Raw genomic sequence first — 22866 nt, 5'->3', positions numbered from 1 at the left:
TGTCCTTGGGTCGCTCCGTGTTCTTAGGATCCACGAGGCTTTTGCTGGATCGTCGTATTGATTCCTTTACAGACTGTAACCACCTATCTCACGGTTGTGAGAGGTGGTTATGGCTGAAATTAGGTTATCTGCTGTGCTTAGGGCCGTATCAGTCGTGTGACCAGCCCTATAGGCGTGTTGTTGCTTTTAAAGAGGCCTACTGGACAAGACCTTATAGTGGAAATAGCTGATCCTGTCTGCTTTCGGAATGAAGACTACTTTCGCTCTCCTACATGACGTCGGAACATAACGCAATGTCAGACTAGCCCTAGGGAGTCTCACAATCGGCCCTATGATGAACTCACCAGCCCTCTATAAGAGGACTGGATATATGCCATCCGGACGAGGAGACTTGTAAGGACTGAAGGACTTCAGGGCCCACCTGACACTGGCTGGAGTAACAATCTCGTTACCATGCCGCCGTTTTGGGCCTAGTTGGTTGGGCCGCAGGCCGCTTTGATTACCTCGGAGGTGTCGTCCCCTCTTTTTCTAACTTCGTAAAGCCCGGAAAATTTGCCTCACGTATTATATTCTATATTACTACTACTATATTCATCCCACATCGTCGTAAATGAGGTCCATAGTTCCATCGTTTTGCCAGGACTGAGACGTCTGAAACTCTCTCTGGTTTCCTGTCGCTGATTGACCTGGGCAACCCTGAATGTGCACTTCTTAGTTCCGTGGAAAACTGACCAAAATCCGTTCACCTTGGATTTCTGGCCCATCTAGGGCCGGCGGATACAGTGGATGCTAACTCGAACTCTATGTATGAATGGTCTGTGAGAGTGGGTTCATCTGAGATTCACCAATTTCTTGATGTTATCTCTGAAACTACCGGTACAGAGAGTGATGTCAATGACTTCCTCCCTGACCGAGTTACGGAACGTCGGGGTGTTACCCTTGTTAAGAATATCTAACTCAGCGGTAATCAGGTATTCCAGTATATCGTTACCTCTTGAATTGGTATCCGTTCTGCTCCACAAAGTATGGTGGGAGTTAGCATCGCATACCAGCAGAAGAAGAAGACCTCTTACCTTGCAATATTCCACTAGTATACTTGTCTTCACTGGTGGCTTGGCATCGCTTTTATATGGGAAGCAAGTTGATCCCATGACTAGAATTCCTATTCATTTAAGATCATTGACAATCACTATCAGGTCTCTAGAACATAGCTCAAGCAGCGGGATGACGTTGACTGCCTTCGCCAGTATGCAAGCCCTTGTATTGACCGCCTTAGGGTCCCTGTAACAACTACCAGCCCCCCTCCCCCTAAACCCCTAATGGTATCTCGAACTAACCAGGGTTCCTGGATTAGTCATTTACGTCTGATCTCGATTTTCTTGTACACCGATAGGCTTCTCCTGCCCCTGGCTGACAACCTTAAAGTTGACCTATCCAAAGGATTAGAAGGGTTGTTTTTGTTAAGGACTGCAAGAGCCCTCGTCTGCGACTCAGGAATTTGCAAGACTAGGAGATGTTTGGTTCCTCCTCCCGCTGTGTCCTCTCCATGAGGCCTTTGGTGCCTGTCGATTCGCTAGGACGCTGTCTTAAGTGAGGGGTCGAATCCCTCCAACCGACGGAGGAACAAAGACGGGTCTTTCAGTTTATCTGGGAACCACGTCGTGAACCGAACCATCTTCTAGATAAACCAGTGCAGCCTCCGAAGACTCCCTGTTCGTCGGCTGTTAGACCTCCTTGAGCCTCTTCATAGACTGACCCCCCCCCCTCCCCACCTGTTTGGGTGCCTTCTGAGCCCCTTCCTCGCTTCTGAGGTTCAGTGCTAGTTATAAGTGTTGTGGTCGCCGATCTTTCAGGTATCGCAGCTGCTCTATTAGTCCACTGCGCTTGCCTCTTCAGTCTCCTTTTCAGGGAACCGTTTTTGCGTTTATTCTTATTGGGGGACTGATTGGCCGCTCCCGTTTCCATAGCCTCATTCAGAGGGACCGTCAATCCCTCAGCTCCCGGAAGAGCTGAGGGCACAGCCGCCGTCTGAGTTTAGCTTGCCTCAGAGACAGATTGGGAGGAAAGGTTTTTTTTAGAGCCGTCGGGACCCAACCACCTTCCGTCATACGCCACCTCCCTCTCTCCTTCTTCTTCGAATTTAGATTTGCGTGATCCTAACTACTCGAAGAGGTCGTCCGGTGTCGCCGAGAGGCCGATAGAACACATTCGTAACCTCCAGCTGTCAAAGTGCCACGGGCAAGATCACCATACCAACGGAGGGCTGTTTATTGGTCGCAGTGCGAGCCGCGGGTTATTCCTGTGCCGATTCCAAACTGGAATCAATCCAGGGGTCCGTTTGACCCCTATGTCCCATACGCTTAAGCTTCCCCACAACCAACGTAAGATTTTTAATTTATGAAGTTACTGCATCAATAGCTTTATATATCAAAATTTCTAAATAACGAAATTTCACTTCATCATAGAATTTATTTCTAAATTCTTGTGAGCGTTATTGATAGAAGAGCATACACATTGTAAATGACTGTGTAATGATTGAAAACAATTATGTTCGTAACATTTTGCTCCCACACTCTAATTTATAAACTTTTCACACTTTCAAAGAGACAAGAAAAATTAAATTATGGGAAAAACTTATTTTGAAAATTCGAACAAATTAAAAGCCTTTTAATCATCATCAAAAATTTGAGGAATTAAATTTTTGTCAAGATTTCCGGGACATTTTTAAGTTGTTTAAGTTTTATTTTAAAAGAATAATTTTAAGTTTCGCGCATTTCAAAATGTGGGGAAAAAATATAGAAGACTTTAAGACAGTTTTTTGAATTTTTTAGGATTTAAAAATTTTGTCAGGTGAACTGAATTTTTCAGGTTATCAAGAGAGTAAAAAAATGTTCTTAAGATTTATGAAAAGAGTTTAAATGAGTGTTTTGTAATGATATCTAAGAGAAATTTGGAAAAGACTACAAAACTTTTTTTATTTCCTAAACATTTTAAAAGTTTGTAAAAGATTTTAAAGCCAAATTTCGCAAGTTTCAGATTATTCAAAAGTTTTGAAACAATAAGAAAAATTAAAATTCGTAAAGATTTTCCAAGAAGTTTGTAAGGTTTTACGAAAATAAAATTTTAGGTTCTTAGACCAATTGAAATAATTATTTCGAAAAATTAATTTTTCGAGAAGATTTAAAAAGATTTCACAAGATATTCGCAGGAAAATTTTGCATTAATTTTTATTTTCAATAATGATCTTCAAAAACAAAAAAAGAATTTAAAAAGGTTTTAACAAGTAAAACAATGTCCTAAAATTTCGAAAAAGGAGTGTGAAAGATTTTCTGGACTTCAAAAATAAACTTTAGGAGCTTTAAAAGAATTTTGAAGGGTTCCAAAAAAATTAAAAAATTGGCTTACAATTCCTGGGACAATTTAGAAGAATATAAAGATATTTTTTACAATTTGTATATTGTTTTAAATAGATTAGAAATATTTAAAAACGTAAAAAAATCCGTGAATGTATCAAATATTTATTGATTTTTTCCAAACTTCTAAATGTCCTGAAAATCTTTTTAAAAAATCGAATTTTTCCTAATTTTTGGTATAATCATCAAAAAATCTTTTAGATTATTATTTTCTTTTACTGATTTCAGATAAATAGTTATTTGAAAGTTTTATGTTCTATTATTGTATAATATTATGTTTTATCTCTTATAGTATTAGAAAAAAGTTTTCGAAAGTTTTATTTAAATGTTGTTTTTCACATCGTACGAAACTTAGTTGTTTTCCTAATTTGGAAAATGTTGATTTTTCATCATAGGTGTCTTTGTAAATTTATTTACATTTTGTTTTAATGATTTCATTAAGGGAAGCAATTATAAAAGATCAGACAAAGTTCTATTAATTTTTAATGTGGAAAATTAAATTTCGTTTACTCAATATCCGGAATTTCGATATTTGCAATGACTTACGACTAAAACAAGTAATACGAATTTCAAAAATCTTAAAAAAATATTTACCGTCATTTTATAAAAAATATTAAAAGAAATAGAATTTACGTTCAATTTTGAACTATACAGAATTGTCAGTAGTTTATTATAAATTGACTTTGTCAGAAGAGTATGCCTTGTCATAAGAAATGAACATGAATCAAACGAAAGATTGGAAAAGCAATTGCTTTAACAATAATGTTTTCTGTGATATTTCTAAAGATTTTAATTTTATTTGTAATTATCTTGAATAAAAAAGCACTGAAAAAAGACATAATATACTTTTGTACTTTTCCTTGTCCATTTTAAGAATCGGAGAATGTTCTATTTAAGATTTCCTTACTAACAAACTTTGTGTGACATAACTACATAAATTAAAGTATAACTGACTTACAATTTCTTGTAGAAACTACTTTTATTATTTCTTACTAAAAATATTTCCATTAAAACAAATGAAAAATCTCAATTCTTAAAATACATGATGAACCGTATGCATAATTAGTGGTGCCGTTCGATACGATACTGCCTCGTGATCGGGTCGGGATCTCGTCGGTTTTGTCTCGGGTCGGGATCGTGATTCCGATACTCATGCTCGGTTTTCTCTCGGCTAAGCTTTGGCTCGGGAAGTCGATATATCGGCTCGGGATCGTATCGGCTTTACTATACTCCTTCGCCAAATGTGTGCGTGTGTGACGTAGCGACTAGCGGTTCACAGTAGGGTGAAATGAAAAACGAGGTTCAAAATGATATACAGAACGCAATAATGCACCGATTTTGGATCACTTTTTTTTTAAATATAGGACTAGATTTTCTAGAAATAGTTAGAAGTGGATTTGTTATTTTTTTGTTTATTTAATTTTTATCTTAATGCAAATAGCGAAAAGTGTTGAATTTTTCCCTTTCATGTTTTATTGCCGTAGAAAACATTGTCTTTAGACTTCAGATCACTTTAATCCAATGTAAAGCGGTATAAGAAAAAAACAAAAAGAGGTTAGCTTGCAAAGGTTATTGTTATTAGCAGATTTTAATAACAAATAATCTACATTGAGAATATTTTTTGTTAAAGTATATTCCTAGTGTAAAATTGCTTGTTTTTATTGTTTGCATGATACGTGACCATCAAAATTCAGATTTAAATGTTATTAATTACTTCTATGAACAAATTCTATAAACAAATGTACATTACAGAATTTAATAGGCAGCAAACAAATTTTTTTCGTCTACTCTTATTGTAATGATATCACGGATTATATTTGCTGTAAAAATTATACTATCCGTTGATATTTGTTCATTTGATAAGCCAAATATATGAACAAATTCAGATTTGAGGAATTTGAAGCAAAATGAAACCGATTTTTCATCTAATTTTATTGACAGGCATTGATATAATTATATTATAAAATTATAAATTGTTTTTTCATCTGAACTTGCTCCAATCATATTCACAAATTTAGTTATGCATTAAGATTTGTTAATTTTACGAAGAAATTATGTGAACAAATGCACATTTTCGGCGTTTTCCAGCCAAAATAAATCGTTTTTTTATCTGACCTTCCTCAAATCATATTTACAAATCTAGTTATGCATTCACATTTGTTAATTTTACGCATAAATTATATAAACAAATACACATTTTGGGAGTTTTCAATAAAAAATAAATCTTTTTTTTCATCTAATCTTCAAATAAAATTCATAAATTTAGTTATGCATTAACATTTGTTAATTTTACGAACAAATTATATAAACAAATGCATGTTCTAGGCATTTTCAAGCATAAAAGTCGTTTTTTTCATCTTATCTTGCAATTATTCTTAAAACTAACATTATTCTACATCTAATTTCCATTGATTTTGTTTTTGTGTAATTTTTATTTGTGATTCTTTATTGAATGTGGCCGACGCGATATTGGGACGCACAACACTGACACATACTGACGCAACTGTACTGTCGTATCGCATCTGTGTTTGCGACATACACCTGAGTAGCACGCCGCTACGTCCGTGTATTTCAAAACACAGAGTTCTGTAATTTTAAACGACCTGGAACTGTGGTTCTCACAGCACAGATGTAGTTTCTCTTCAACTTGTTCGTAATAATCATTTTGAACTTCTACGGCACCGACTTTTGATACTTATTATCAATTCTGTGATTATGACAGACCAGTTCGATATGATTTACAGAATAGTTATTGTTAATTCATCGAATTTTTTTCATATCCGTCACAACAAAACTAGTTTAGCAATTTCTCAAGTAAAAATTCTTTCCGTGTATCGCGACTGAATAACTATAAAATCTCCTCTTTCTTGAGAGTTAGATTCTAGTGGACTATACGTCCTTTCTATCAAATCTGGAATAAATGGCTTATGCCACCGCGCATGTGGTTTAGAAACCCTACAGAGTAGCTAATAGGAGAGAGCCGCAGTCCTTCTCCTAGAGCTTGGTGTTTTTCCGGCGCATCGGAAAAAAGACAAGCTTTCTTGTCGGGAGCTACTGAATGACCTCTCGTGAATTCATAACCGAAAGAATTATATGTATCTTAAGAATGTAGCTATTACATGAAACGAGATCTAATTGAAAGAAAATCGACAATTGCGTGCGCATTCATTAATGAAATAGAGAGGGGATGAACGGGTCTGATGAATGGAGAGACCTACACGATACGAGGACTGATCGAGGAAGTGCACTCTTCGCTCAGCACCGCTGCGAGCAGCTGCTTTTGTGAGAATGCGAAAACGAGCTTGGTACTCGTTCGAGAGAAATTAATAGCATTCCGTAGGGTTAAAATGAGATTCTTCTTTCTAGCTATGAACGTCCAGCATTTAACAGAGATGTAATATCCTTGAATAAAAGAACGATTATTAAGTTAAAAAAGGATAATACGAGGATTATAAACTATTTTGAATTGTGCAAGTGTTTTTACAGATCTTTAAAAATTGAAAGTGTCAAATTTTGAAGAACAGTGGATAAAGTTCTTATTCAATCCGTTTTAATTCGGGAGATCAAGAACCTAATCTATAAGGCTCGAAAACAATGCCTAATACTTTTATTTAATTGAAATCTGTGCCAGTGAACAATTTTCATTTGTCAGTGCTCTACAATTTTAAGAAATCTGAGTAGGATTTTCAACCCGATGTCATTCGGAAGATAATTGCAAAAAGATATTATTGATTTTAGAATGCCAAAAAATCAAGTGAAAACAATTCATTAATTTAAATGTGTGGATTTTTGAATTCTAGGATAATCGAATTAAATCCCAGAATGAGCTCAAAAATCCATAACCATTTGGAAATTTTATAAAGCTAAAAATAGTAAAAACAATTAAATTTAAAAGATTAAATCCTGGACAGTAAAAATTAAATCAGTCAGGGTTAGACGGCTAGGATTAAATAGAGGGATGTCTTCGATATAAAAATATCTTGATTGATTAGTCCGAAGATTTTAATTTAAAGCTTAAGGAAAAGCTACTTTAATTTTTAAAACAGAAATTCTCCTTTCGCTTTTGTGATCCCCATATTCATTTCTATCATTAGAAAAAAATCGAAAATTCATTTATAAATAGAGTCTAATAAAATCTTTACTTTCCCATTTAATTATCAGGAGTGGTGCCGATGCAAATATTCGTGACCAATTTCCGGAACAGAGAAAATTAAATCCGTCGAGAAATCGAACAGTTTTAGATACATTTCTATGACTGCGATTTAGCGACACAATTGAATTAATAAATCATTAGATCATTTTTTATGAAAAATCAAATTCTACTGAAAAACAAATATTTGAAAAATAAATAATCTCTTAAAAGTTAAATTATGTTGCAACTAGTACCCGCTGGTGTGACTCACAAGTGCTTGAAAGAAAGGAGAATTGTAAAATCTTCGTCCATTGCTGGCTGAGAGGATTCATCGACATAATAATCAGAATACAGGTGCGTCGCGTTACCCGAACTTCGCAGAGTACGTTGAAACGGGCGCGACACATACACAATAGTACTCGACCGCAATAAGGTTCTAAAATCATAATAGAGGAGATTAATCTAATTTGATATTATTGTGAGTCGGTGAGAACTTATTAAAATTCTGAAAGGGAGTAAATAAATCTGAATGATTGACATTTCAATGCAAATTTCAATAAGAAAGGTGAAACATTTCACATTCATCTCTGAATTTTAATTAGAGCAAAGATAAAAGCACGAATAAATATATAATTTTTAAAAGTCAAATTTTAAAGAAAATTTATTTTAAAATTTCAGGAATAGAAATTATATTCTTTTTTTAGCAATCTTAAGATAAAGATTCTTAATAATGGCGGACAAGAAAAATGTTGAGAAAAATGTCGCTCAATGTTTCAACAGATGAATCTAACATTTAAAATTCACAAATTAATAGTGAGCATAATTCGAACCGAGATCAAAGCGAAGATTCTTGTGGATCGAACGCTAAGCCTAGTGATAATATGACTGATCCTCTATTAGAATAAAAGGGCTCGAACGCCAGAAAAGTAAATGCAACAAATATGGAAGTTAGTGTGCAAAATAGAGAGCAAGATTTCAATGATGAAAATGTTGTCAATATAGTGGATAGAATACAAAAACTACGAGATGACGTTTACAGAACATTTGCTAGCAATAATGAAATCCTCACGTCCACGCAATAAAACTATACAAAAAGTCAGAACGCCCAGAAAGAGTTAGGTAATAGAGTAGATTCGTTTGCGGTCAACGTTTTAAAGAAAACTACTGAAGAAATATATGTAGGCCAAGCAGATTTGCTTATTACTAATATGCAAAACCGAAAACGATTGCCAGATCTAGATCATTATCCTGTTCCCAAGTTTCCTGACACAAGCCATGAACATCCTATGATGTTTCTGAACGACTTTGAACAATATATTAGAGCTCTAGATGTTAGGATATACGATTTTTATTTTGTGATTAAATCTTGCTTAGATGGTATGGCAAGACAGTGGTGGAATACGGTTCGTGAAAATATGAGTGATGACATTGTATCATTTAAATCAAAGTTCATAAAAAAGATTTGGAATGATGACATCAGGTTCAGAGCCGGAAAAGATCTGCTTTATGGTTATTATATACCTAGAGAACTGACTAGATTCGAATACGCAATTAAAATGCTAAATAATACTAGAGACTTAATTCTACCACACTCTGAAGGTGAAATAATAACCTGTCTATTGAGATATTTAACAGAGGATGTGAGGGCCGCATTTTTAATTCGGAACATGAAAACTTGCAACGAATTTATAGAGTTTCTTGAATCTTTGGATCAAGCTGGACCACTGAATAATAAGGAACAATAATAGTTTGAGATATTAATTTTATTTTTCTACTCGGTCGTAATCAATATTATTAAAATATTGATTAATTTTTAAGATTGTGAAAAAAACGCTCTCTAGCTCCGCTCGGATATGAGCCCAGGTCCTTCAGATTGCCGGTCTGATGCTCTACCAACTGACCTACAGAGAGACAAGAACACTTTCCTCACAATCTCCTTACAAGCAGATTGTCAACGTCATTTTTTATACTTGTAAGATTTTTCTTTTTAAACATGAAATTCATATTTTATTATTGATGTAAATCGGCAATCTGAGGGACCTGGGCTTATATCCGAGCGGAGCTAGAGAGCGTTTTTATCAAAATCTTAAAAATTAATTAGAATTTTAATAATATTTATTATGACCTAGTAGACAAATAAAATTAACATTTTAAACTATTAATTAATTTCCCTGGTCAAAAAAACCTACATCAATAATAAAATAAGGAACAATATTCACCACGTAATAGTTCGGTTTATGACCAAAACCTTTATGAAAAATAGAATAATTATCGCCATGATAGCTGGAACAACTTTAGAGAAGATAATCGATATTATAATCAAGCCAATCCCCGCGGTTATCAAAATAATTACGAGAGCGAAAATCGAAGAACTAATTATGAAAATAGGTCACCCCGTCATAGGTACATACGAAGTGATCAATATTATCTAAATCAACTGGACAAAATTTATAGCCACGTTTATGATGGTCAAGATTGTCGAATAAATCGAAATCAAAACTATCATGATCGTGGGTTTCCCGATGAAAAAATCAAATTTTTGAGAACAGACAAAATCAAGATGATTTCGAGGGTAGAGGTCACGGATACCAAAGTCAAGGGTTTGAAAACCGCCAAAATCGAAGTATCGACAATCGGGAATTAGGTTATAATGCTTTCGGCGATTGACCTCGTAATTATGAACGAAATCATGGTCAGTGGTCGAGTGTTCAAAATTCTGCAAACTCAAACACAAAACAATTATAATGTTAAATCTTCGAATGGTAGTGTGGAAAATGGTGTTTATAAGCGTGAAAACAACGGTCCAGGAAAGGTAAGCTCTGGAATTGGGCATGATTGAAAAAGAAACGGTGATTATAATATAAGTCGAAGCAGTCAACAACATGATGTGCCGCGTAATAATTACAGGAGCAAGCAAACATGTAGTCTGGAACAATACCGTGAAAATGACGATTTATATTGTAGTCGCCAGGACCAGGAAAACTTGTAAGCCTCGGGTCTGAAAAAGATTTAATAATATAATATTAAAAGTCAAAAAGAGACAAAGGCAGAAAAAAAGATAAAAATCATATAAATATTGACAAAATAATAGAAAAATCCCTCACATGGAATCTATTGCTGAAGAAAAAATACAAAAAAATTGGGTGACACCCTTAGTCAAAATGATGATACTTCTCATTGATCTTCTCCAAATTTAATCTTTTGTAAAGAAATAGACGGAGTTAAAATGTCAATCGTCAGCACTTTTGGGCATGAATCTAAAAAATATGGTAGCGTTAACCTGATCAATAGAACAATTTCGTTCATTAAAAGAAGCAGCTCTTCAATAACAAGGATCTTTGAAAACAGTTCAGAGAAAAACAATATGCATGAAAATTTTGTTGCGCAGCTCAAAGAAATGATTAGCAAAGGTACAAATCAATGTGATATTCAAGATACATAAAAAATTCGTATGTTTAAAAATAATAGAATCGGACTTTATAGCTCTAGAAAGTATATTTCCAAAAACTTATATGATACAATCACCACACTCAAAGGAAATTCGACTGCAATTTTCGACAGCATAAGCGTCATTTGCAAAATCGAAAAGCTCTACTCTATAAGAAAATTAAAGAGAAATATAATAATATATAGACAAGGGGAAATTTTAACTCCTAAGCTTAGGAAGCCCGAAATCATAAATCATGAATTAATTGAAACTAATTTCCTGTCTTTAAGTGGAACAAATATCATTATTGGAAACAAAACCATCTATGCTTCCAAACAAATATAATCAAACTAAAGGTGAGCAGCCTATTAAACAATTAAATATTAAATGTTCACAGGGAGACATTGACAATTACCCAATGAGGAAAACTCGAAGAATAATATGAAAAAAGTGGCTAAAACTTCATCTCAAGCCACCTTATAAAATACTCAACCAAGTAAAAAACTTGGAAAAGCACCCAGGAACCTCCGGACTTTTTGCATAACATGGAACCACCCGAGAAATAAGGAGTAGATGGGTTCTTTCAATTCCATAGATATTCGATCAGGAAACGTCATCATCGAGATTTTAGCTTAATAGGAGAACGAGAGACATTGCCACACTCGAAATCAAACTAACTATTGTAATAGAAGAAAATGAGAATAGTCATAAATACAAAATATTGTATATCGATATATGGTCATACTTATCCCACTAAATTATATACATGATCGTTTCATAGAAACATAAGTAACTTCACTTAATAAATAGTATGTGAATAAGAAAATATGTTAAATATGAAAATAGTTATGAAAAAAAATTGGTATGAACAAATTCTTAAAAAAATAAAATTCAGGCAATATAGAATATGAAGTAGGAACATAAATATATTGTAAGCTAAAACCTATGGAGACAGCAAGGAAGTTGTTAGAAGAAAAAATCAAAATAATGTTAATTGAAAAAGAATGAAGAAACGCAAGTTTGATGAACTGATCAAATGAAACCAAAAAAATGTGAAACTTAAATTTTTTTATAACTAGGCATTAGATTCAACAGGATAAAAAAAAAAGAAAAAAGAAAAGTGCCGCGAGATTAAAGATGAACAAATGTTTTCAAAAAACTCTTTTGTATTCATTTGTTTAGGGGAGCATAGGTCTTAAAAGTTAAATTATGTTACACCTTGACCCCTCCGCAACTCAGCAAAGCGATTACGAGTATATATTTTTTTAGCCGGGAGGTAACAAGAATTTTTATCGGGAGAAAGAAGGGAGACGAAAATGATAAAAATAGTCATTTTTGAAATTTTATTGACTTAAATTAAAAATGAGATTTCACAGATTACGCCCTATCAATTTCAGTTATTTTCCATAAATATCCTTAGTCACAGCACGAGTAGAATTTAAAGAACAATATCTGAGAAATTCTCGTCGACCAGTGTTCTTGCGATCGACAGGAGCAATCACCGACTGAAACTTGACATTTGAGACTTGAACGTTTTTGTTCATATCTCGAGAACCCATAAAAATTTTTTAAAGTTTCTTTAGCGCAAATTAAAGGCTAGACTGTAAACACCGCGTGGTATGAATTTGAGATTTTTGTTACAACATTCCGAGTTCATGCCACAATTTAAAGTCGAGGTACAAAATTCGAGAAATCATTGAATTTTTTAAACTTCCAACGTGTTATATTTTCTTCAAAAGGTCAACAATATCTATTAGGGGTGATTTGACGCGTAATTTATTAAGCTTTCGAACTGGTTTTGAAAAACGTTTCTCGGTCCTTTTTTGAACGAGTAATCACGTTTCGAAGACAGCAGTAATTTTTAGTAGTACTTTCGCTAATATTACCATCAATTCTCGACAGTACTGTATATTCCAATGCACGTATCACTTAAGTTTCGAAATACCTATTTTCGCAACCATGAACGCCAGGGTCAATTTTCGCCAATAATTAAAATTCTTATGCACAACGAATTATAGAAATTTCTATCTATAACCTTTTAAAACAAGATTCAATGAATAATTAATTTTTACTTTCTTTAAGGGCTGCGTCATTGATTGGCGTAAGGGCAAAAATGTAACCGTCAAAACGATCAAGAAGAACCAAAAGCACAAGTCTAGAGGATCTATTCGCACAGTGACGAAAACTGTACAAAACGACTCTTTCTTTAACTTCTTCAGTCCGCCAGTTGGTAAGATTCTTTTTTTCAATTTTATTTGAATAAGTGTAAGCACTTAAGCAGAAAAACATTGACAATGAAGATTGCTCACAAAATCTAAATTATTTTGACCAAATACAAGCGTGTATGATTTCTTCTTATGTTTATCAATTTCAGAGGTGAAAATCCTTGAAATTTTAATGAAATATTACTTTTATAAACAAAATGTTATCCCAAAAAACAATTTTCTAAAAAATTTTAAGAACAAATTTTCTTTGTTTCAAGTAAAAATTATTTGATAAAACATGTTTCCTAATGACATGTTTTTACTGAATTACAAATTTAATTGTCAATTTATATTAATTTATGATGAAACTGTTCTGGAAAAGGCTTTGAATTACTCTTGTTTTGCTCGCTGACCGGGTACTATGGTTATTGCATCACAGAGAATGCAAACGTGCCATGTCACCTTCTCTTTTAAAGGCACACTGATATCGTAGAACTCCAGCAGCAGGTCGACTTTTAAAAACCCACCGAATGATTATCCTCGGGAATAATTGAATTTTTTACTATGACCTTTATTTATTTGCCCTTTTTAATAAATGTGAATCTCAGGTGTGTAGTTTCTATTTCCTTTTCTAAACAGAAAACTCGCATTCTATGTATGAACGTTTATGAATATTCAAGTGCAATGATTTCAACATTTTTAAAAATATTATTTGAAATTATGATCTTTCAGCATGACTATTTAAAGTTATGGCGCTTATATATTTCCTTTATTTCTTATTGTAAAGTATAATATGAATATATAATAGCTATTCATATTTTGACATTCTTGCTATAGTAATTAAATCATATTCCTGACATAAAAAGATATAATTTTTTAGCGTATGATAACAGTAAACATTTCTCTTTCGTTCGAGTGGCATTTTATAGCATAAAAATAAAAATATTACATTTCAAATTAGTCGCCATAAAGCACCTACTTCAAAACGTATTTGCGGTACTGAATTCTGTAATGTATTTTACGTCACGTGGCACGTTGCCATACGGAGAAAAAGTCCAGCTGCGGTGTCCCGAAAGTCCTGCTATTATAGCATGAATCACTCAGTCAGCAGATTACCGCTATTACAGCATACACGAACATTGCAATTTTAGCATGGCTGTAGAAAGTAGCATTGGAGGTGCACGTACCCCATCAAAATTTCTGAAATGTCAGGCAGTATCCGCATGATTTCATACTCCAGTTATAAAATCCACAAAATAGAGTCATTCTCAATTTTAGTCGATTTTTGAAGGAATTTAGTTAAGCTTAGTTTAAAAGTATATAATTTTTCAAATTTATTTATTTAGCAAAATGTACACTATAAAGACTTCAGAGTGCCGTTTAAGCAGTCTATACTTACATAAATGTCGAAAAGAATACAAATAATGAAGACAAAAGATTACAAATAAGAGTAAAAATGCAAAAGCTATATATATAGGTTTTGTATTTTTGTTTTCAAATGATCAATAACAAATATCTGGTAACGTATAGGTGATAAATTTGTCGGTTATAAAGCCAACTATAATACTTATTTTGAAATCTTTGTATATAATTCTCTAACCTCCAATCTTCTAATGTATGTTGCACAAAAACGTCCATCCTAAAGTCCTGCTAAAACCGCAGTGTTCCACAACTGTTTTGGCATCGCGTAACTCATGTTAAATTCGCATGACTTAGCAGCACTAATTCCACGTTCTTTTTTTCTCCGTGCAGGAACCAACACGATGCTTTTCTAGCATTGAGTAGAGGTCAGCGGTACTATTAAAATCCCATATGACTTTTGAATAATATCGACTCAACTTTCCCTCAGTGGACAGGCCTGCCTTAGTACACCTCCTCCTCTCTCCCTCTTCCTCTCTCTCTCTCTCTCTATGTCTCTCTGTGTTTGTTTGTATACATATATTTCAGTTGTTATTTCTTAAGAATCGCACCGAACGGTCTACGAAAAAGCCACGGACGCATCCTTCGGTTGTGGATAGAGGGTCCCTGCATCAAGGGTTTCTGCTGAACATGGTTAAATTAAATAAACAGTTGCAGAAAATTATACACAGATGGTCCCGCAGAAATTAACCCCCAAGCGTATACATAATAACTGTGCCAGAAGCTGACAAAATTTGGTTGAGGTGTCTCAAACGGTGGCTTGAAATACCGGAGAGCTGTCAGAGTATGCAGTCTTATTCTTGCTTGCTTGCGGGTATCTACAAGGATTGACGAGCAACTTTCCCAAGCTGCTTGTAGGAACAACAATGATCACATCAAACAATTTAGAGAGAAGTCTATGAAGTACATCATCCACTGAAAGAAAACTAAAAAAATTGGTGTATATGTAGGGGCTGACATTAGAAATAGCACCTGCGCATTGCCAGGCACTTACCTGGATGCAAAAGTGTGTTGCCAGGCGGCTTCGACGTCGCCGGACATTCAGGTGAAATCTCTTGAAATTGATTTTACAGGAAAAAGTTTGAAACAAAAGTTGGCCCACTCCCAGAGAGGCAAATTTTCATTGTTATATCATTTTCGGATAAAATTGATTTATTTTGAGAAAACTTTGAATAAAGAAATACCATAACAATAAAAAGCCGTTTTTTTGACAATAAGTCATTTTTTCGAAAATTATTATCAGACAAAAGGTACTCTATTACAGGTATACTGCAAGATTAATACGATTATCGTAGAAAGTTATAATAAAGGTGAATATGATTATAAAAATTAAACAACGAAATCGCTTTACTGTAAAATATCCATTATTTATTATTATTAAATTATATATTTTTCTGTCTCATATTTTTCGATTGTCATTGGTGTAGGTATTACAAATTCTTCTTGGTGCATTTTTAATGCAGTTCTATACCTGGAAAAATGCACCACGAAGAATTTGTAATGCCTACACCAATGACCATCGAAAAATATGAGACGACCCACCGCTAGGTCCGGGAAACTTGACATTCGCTACGTTAATAAAGATCGAACGTATTTCGACGACAAAATATAAAGATTAACAATAATAAACAATGGATGTTTTAAAGTAGAGCAATTTTTGTGTTTAATTTTTATAATCATATTCACCTTTATTAAAACTTTCTGTGGTAATCAGAAGCTGAGAACGTGACTCTGATTATGATTATTTATAGCAGAATAAATTATTGTTTTACCTGAAAGTGGCTGACGCCAATTCTTTGCACAAGATTTACTGTATTCGTATAATAATTTTGAGCACACCTTTTAAATTGCTAAAGATGCAGCAGGTGATAGAAAAAATGGAAACAGAAGGGAAAATGCGAATAACTTGGTAAATATTAACATTTTGATCAAATACTTCGTATTAAAATATATCAATTTTATCAAAAAATGATATAACAATGAAAATATGCATCTCTGGGAGTGGGCCAACTTTTGTCTCAAACTTTTTCCTGTAAAATCAATTTCAAGAAATTTCACCTGAATGTCCGGCGACTTCAAAGCCGCCTGGCAAGACTTTTGCATCCAGGTAAGTGCCTGGTAATGCGCAGGTGCTATTTTTAATGTTAGCCCCTACATATACACCAATTTTCAACCTTATCCGAGTCACGTTAGTTAACTGTCAAAAATTCGCAACTTTGGCATGTCGCCACCGGTAAACGCATCCTCTCACACCTGCCAGGCACCCATTTTTACGTGCCTCATCGTCAGACGAACATCTCAGGTGAAAATCGGCCTTATCTGTGTCACGTTGCCATTTACGTTGTGAGCCCACGGTCTATAAGGCATGCAGAACTATTCCGCGCCGGGGGCAGATGATTTCAAAGCTTTCTGTTGGAAGTAGTTTCATTTAACCCATCAGCATTTCTTTCGCATTTTCGCTTCGTATCTAAAGTTGAAAAAACCTATTTCGGAGTGTTTGGTGGAACGACGCACATGTATTTTACATGGATGATATCAAGATCAATGCTCAAAATAAAAAGCAACTAAACCTAGCTCTAGGGATTGTCGAGCAATACTCTCGGGAGATTGGAATGGAGTTTGGGTTAAAAAAATACGCCAAGGTTTATTTGGGGCTAAAAAAACTTAATAGCATCCCCGAAGACACCCAGCTCGTCGACAGAAACGCTATAAGATACCTTGGCGCTGGAGAAACCCATATATACCTGGGTATGTCACAAAGCCGCATTGAGCACGCAACATCGATTAATAATGCTTTCCGATGTAAATACAAACGTCTTATCCGATAGATTTGATCCTCGGAATTGGCGGCTAGAAAAACGTATCTGCAATGAAAATGCTTTTCGTCCCAGTAGTACTGTATTCATTTGTAGTGGTTCCATGGACAAAGGGCGATCCTACAATGGTCAGAAAACACGAAGAAGTGGGTAAAGAAGCGTTTCTGTACAAAGCAGTAAGAGGGGGCTGCCTAAACATTTCGCTTTTAATTCTATGTCAGGGCGAGCAAAATGCATCAAACATTATCCATATCGAGTACTTACTCCTGATAGTCTCCATCCTGCCGGAACGACGTACATCCAAACGCACAGTGCGGCACTAGGCGTTCTTTATTGCGCCAAACATGCCTAGGGAAATAGAGTCAATCGTCGAAAATGACGAGTGCCGCTTATACTGGAACTTTATATGCTCGGCAATTGTTTCTGTTGCGCACTCGAGGCGGACAAGAACGTCACAGCTAAGGAGAATGAAAAGAAACAGAGGTATAAAGACTAGTGATGCCGTATGTGACGATAAATACCGAGCCTGGCTCGCTTTCGCCTCATTCATTCCTCGGTTCTGCCTCGTTTTTCCGGGCCTATTCCTCGGTTTGAGCGTCACATTCTTCCTCTCTCGTCCTTCTTCGTTCTCGTCTCGGTTTTTCCGAGGAATGCTAACAAGCGTTCTTTTATGAATAGTTAAAGTCGAAATATGATTTACTATTATACTTATCTGTCCATTACTGATTAATTTGATATAAAACACGACTATGTTTCGATTTTTTTAAAGATTTAACTTCACTATATCAGCACGTCATTTTGTTCAAATGAAACATGTATTTGGTCAATTATAACATTCGAATATATGAAACAGAAAGGTAGAAGTGGAATTTCAAAATTTTGTTGTGTCTAATTTCTGTGGATGGTAAATAAAATGTATTTGTCGCGACATCTAAAAAGTCGAAAGTGCGCACCTACTTAAAATACTTGGTCTACTCCATATTTTCATGATTTGTATGAAAATTGAATGTATTATAAGTATTAAATCAGTCACAATAAGACTCATAGACTCATGATCATCACCCACTCGATTTTATAATTCATCCCTGCGACATTCATGTATTTTTATTTGTATATTCATGTGTGTATATTGGTATACTCATGTATATAAAAAGTTTTATAATTCGGAAACGCATTAACGGTGACAATTTTCCTTCCAGGGTACTTATAACGTGCATATCTTAAGGGGATATATTAGAATTAAAAAACGGGATTACATTTTACAGCCGTAGTTTTGACTTTTTTTCTGATTTTTTGCATGCACATGCATGTAAACATTATTCAATTTTGTTGACCAGCGCCGATTTTTTAAAAAAATGTTTATATTTTGTTTAATAGTCAAAAGTAAAGAACAATAGAGAAAAATGATAGTGACGCTTAGTGTGTTGATTCTCGCAGCACTGTTCTCATCGACCCTCGTGAAACTCACGAGGTAGGCACCCTGGGGCGCATTGGATTGCTCGAATTAAAAAATTAATTTACATAATTTTTGGGGGGAAAAATTATTTTCTACGCATATCTGGTAAAACTGCTAAATAATTAATTGAAGAAGACTTGATTTTGAGTAGATCTAAAAAAACATTGTTCTAGCTCATATAGAAACAACATTAGGGCCTTTTGAATATAACCCTTTTTTATGAAATTTTGTGTAATATCAATTTTATAAATAAAATTTCTTGGTTTTCAAAAGAAGTCATTTCCTCAGCATTTTAGCATTTTAGCTCTAGTTAGTTATTTCCCAAAACCAGAGAGAAACTGAGAGGGTGTCCATTATTAGGCAACACCACTAGGTGTACTTTGTCGACTCTGCAGGACATTTCGGGAACCAGCATCAAACCTTTCGCCATCTTACGTATACATGGATTCTCACGCACACAGGCGCAACTCGTTGTGCCACATGCCCAATGTCGATCTTGTCGAAAGGGAACAGGTGAGACGGGTCGGGTCCGACGTATGTGGCTTACAGAGAGAATGTCGGTTTTTAGTATGTTTTGATTTCCTTTTTATAAAACAATGTAATCGCATTTGAAGTGGGACAAGGTTAAATTAAATTTAAGAGTTTTATAACAATTGCAGAAAAGAAAAGTGCGGATTGTGTTCAAATGTGGTAAAACCGCTCACGCAATTTTGACATTTTGCAGGTTATGATGTTATTTTCTTTCCGACCTGCCGATATTTGTCGCTCTCTCCGGATTCTCAGCTTTACAAATAAACATATTAGGAACTTTTGTTTCACAATATATAATCTTTTACTCAAACACGTATTAAATTTTTATAATTTTTCTTGATACATGAAGTAGTTCCACTTTCAAACAAAGAAAGGTTTTAATTTCCAAGAAAAAGAGGTGAACTTAATCAAAAAGACGAATTAGAAAAAAAGGAGTTCAATCAACTAAAACAGATTCATTTTCAACGAAAAAGTTGAATTTTTTAACAAAAAATATTAATTTTCTACCAAAATAGATGAGTTTTGCACAAATTACATAAATTTTCAACCAAAAAATTTAATTAAGTAAACTAAAAATGACCCATCAGTTGAATTGTCTTCCAAATTGTAAAATTTTCAAGCCAAAAAGACGAATTTTCAACGCAAAAATATATATATATATATATATTTAACTGAGGAAAAAATTTTTTTTCAAGTTAGCAGTTCAATTTTTATCTAAATGCATAATTTTTTACCATATACTTGATTTTTTAAACAAAAATATTATTTTTCGACGAAAGGTGTAGTTGATTTTTCAATCAAAAAATTCAAACATTTTTAATTTGTAAAAGTTGTTTTAAATAAAAAGAAACGCAGTTTCGACAAACCAGCTTAATTCGCAAGTAAAACATATTATCTTTCCACTAAAAGGTTGGATTTATAACAAAAAAGATTAAATTTATGCCAAAAAAGACAATTATCAAAACAGTACATACGTTTGCAACGAAGTATTTAACTTTAGAAACAGGAGGATTATCGTTCCCCTAAAGAAACAACATTTTAACCACATAATTGAATCTTCCAAAGAAATTAATTTTGAATCAAAATGATGAATCACCAAATTAAAGAAAAATTAATTTTTAACAAAGTATTTCATCTTTCGACTAAATATTTGAATTTTCTACCAAATTTCTTAACCAATGTTTTTGGTGATTCTCGAACTTAGAAATATCTTAGTCAAGAAATGCTTTTGACCATGTACCCCCTGCAGCTTTAAAGCACAAGAAGAATGTTTATTAGGTCTGCTGAAATTATAGCTTGTTTAGAAGTGTAAAAGGACCGTTTTGAAACCAATATTTACAGATACCTGGAGGAAATGTTTATTCATTAACTTCTTCGGAGTTTTTGTAGAGAAAATATAATTTAATGGTAATTTAACCTTAAAATAAATTTTATTAAGGTCTACCATTTCTATTACTACGTAATCTTTATCATAAACAATACAGTTCCTTTTAACACAATATCACTTTTAATTAGAATCACGTTAGATAAATGAAAATACATCCGACAATAAATAATGTAATTATTTTTAATAAATTATTTATCGAAGATTTCAATATATGTGATTATACATGAATTTAATTAATAGAATAGCAATTTAATGTACTGATGGGAAGATCCTACACAAGTTTTGCTGGAAAAAGATCACTCCTGCGATTTATAATAGGATTTGAAATGGATATGATTATTGATTATCATAAACGATAGGCTAAGGTATTCGAAGTAAACGTTTTACTTAAATCAATTTTACAAATTAAAAAGGTTTGAACTTTTTGATTGTAAATATTGGAAATATTAACTGTTTTTTATTTAAAGTAAAAGTATTTTTTAGTTAAAATATTAACTATTACATTTTTCGATGAGATTTTAGTTTTTATGTTAAAAATTGTACTAACTTGTTGAAAAATGGTTGTTTTTTTGTTTGTTTAAAATTAGTTTTTTAACTGAAAATTGATCAATTTGGTTGGAAATCTAACTTTTTGTTTGTAAATTTATGTAATTTTTTAAACATTCCTCTTTTTTAGTGGAAAAATAATATTTTTGGTTGAAAAATGAAGTATATGGTAACAAATTATGCATTTAGATAAAAATTGAACTGCTTACTTGAAATTTTTTTTCTCAGTCAAAAATATATTTTTTTGCGTTAAAAATTCGTCTTTTTGGCTTGAAAATTGTACAGTTTGGTAGAGAATTCAACTGATTGGTCATTTTTACTTTTTTAATTAAACTATTTGGTTGAAAATTTATGTAATTTGTGCAAAACTCGTCTATTTTGGTAGAAAGTTAATATTTTTTTTTTTTAAATTCAACTTTTTCGTTTAAAAATGAATCTGCTTTAGTTAAGGATTAAAGTCTTTTTTTTTCTAATTCGTTTTTTTTGATTAAGTTCACCTTTATTTTCTTTCAAATGAAAATCTTTCTTTGTTTGAAAGTTGAACTACGCAGGCTGTTTGATAAGCCAGTGTCTTTTTGATTAAGAATTTTTTTCGGAAAATAAGCATTTTATTTCGTCAGCGCCATCTATGAATAGACTCTTGTTAGATCTTGAGCAAGGTGGGTCATTCATTTTGTGTTTGGCAGCCATTGAAAGCACATAACCTCGTGAATTTTTACGAAAATGGAAAAAAGTGAATTTCGTGTCCTGATTAAGCATTATTTTTGACGTAAAAAACCCATTACTGAAACGAAGGAAAGGCTTGATAAATACTATGGGAACTCTGCACCATCAATTTCAATGGTTAAGAATTGGTTTACTGAACTCCGTTGTGGTCGTACCAGCACAAGTGACGCCGAACGTTCAGGTCGCCCAAAAGAGGTCATCATGCCAGAAATCGTCGATAAAATCCATGGAATGATATAGGACGATAGGAGAGTGAAAGTGCGTGAGGTGGCTGAGACTGTAGGTATCTAAACTGAGCAGGTACATCACATTTCACATTAATATTTGGACATGACAAAACTATCCACGAGATGGGTGTCGCTATTATTGCTCACACTCGATCATAAGCGCAACCGTGTGACCACTTCAAAGGGGTGTTTGACGATGTTCAGCCGCAAGCCGAATGAGTTTTTGTGCCGTTTCGTAACCGTGGACGAAACGTGGATCCATCACGACACACCAGAGACCAAGGAACAATCGAAACAGTGGGTTTCTTCGGGTGAACGTGCACCAAAGAAGGCCAAGGTGGGTCTGTCGGCCAACAAGTCATGGCCACAGGTTTTTGGAACCCACGCGGTATCATGTTCCCTTTCGACAAGATCGACATTGGACATGTGGCTTAACGAGTTGCGCCTGTGTGCTAGAGAATCCATATTTACGTAAGGTGGTGAAAGGTTTAATTCTGGTTCCCGAAATGGTCTGCAGAGTCGACAAAGTACACCTAGTGGTGTTGCCTAATAATGGACTCCCTCTCAGTTTCTCTCTGCCAA

At 34.0% G+C, this 22866-nt stretch overlaps 1 protein-coding gene across 1 annotated transcript in view; it reads left to right on the top strand.

Annotated features, from left to right (window-relative positions):
- Positions 1-22866, top strand: part of LOC117172537 (nucleosome assembly protein 1-like 1-B) — an 83455-nt gene that overhangs the window by 13648 nt on the left and 46941 nt on the right. Inside the window, exon 3 of the mRNA XM_033360574.1 lies at positions 13055-13202. Coding sequence (XP_033216465.1) covers positions 13055-13202 — 148 coding nt within the window. The remainder of the gene's footprint in view (positions 1-13054; positions 13203-22866) is intronic.

This window comes from Belonocnema kinseyi, chromosome 5 (genome assembly GCF_010883055.1).
Source record: "Belonocnema kinseyi isolate 2016_QV_RU_SX_M_011 chromosome 5, B_treatae_v1, whole genome shotgun sequence".
NCBI lineage: Eukaryota > Metazoa > Arthropoda > Insecta > Hymenoptera > Cynipidae > Belonocnema > Belonocnema kinseyi.
The sequence above is the reverse complement of the archived record's forward strand: the minus strand, read 5'-3'. Positions and strand labels throughout refer to the sequence as shown.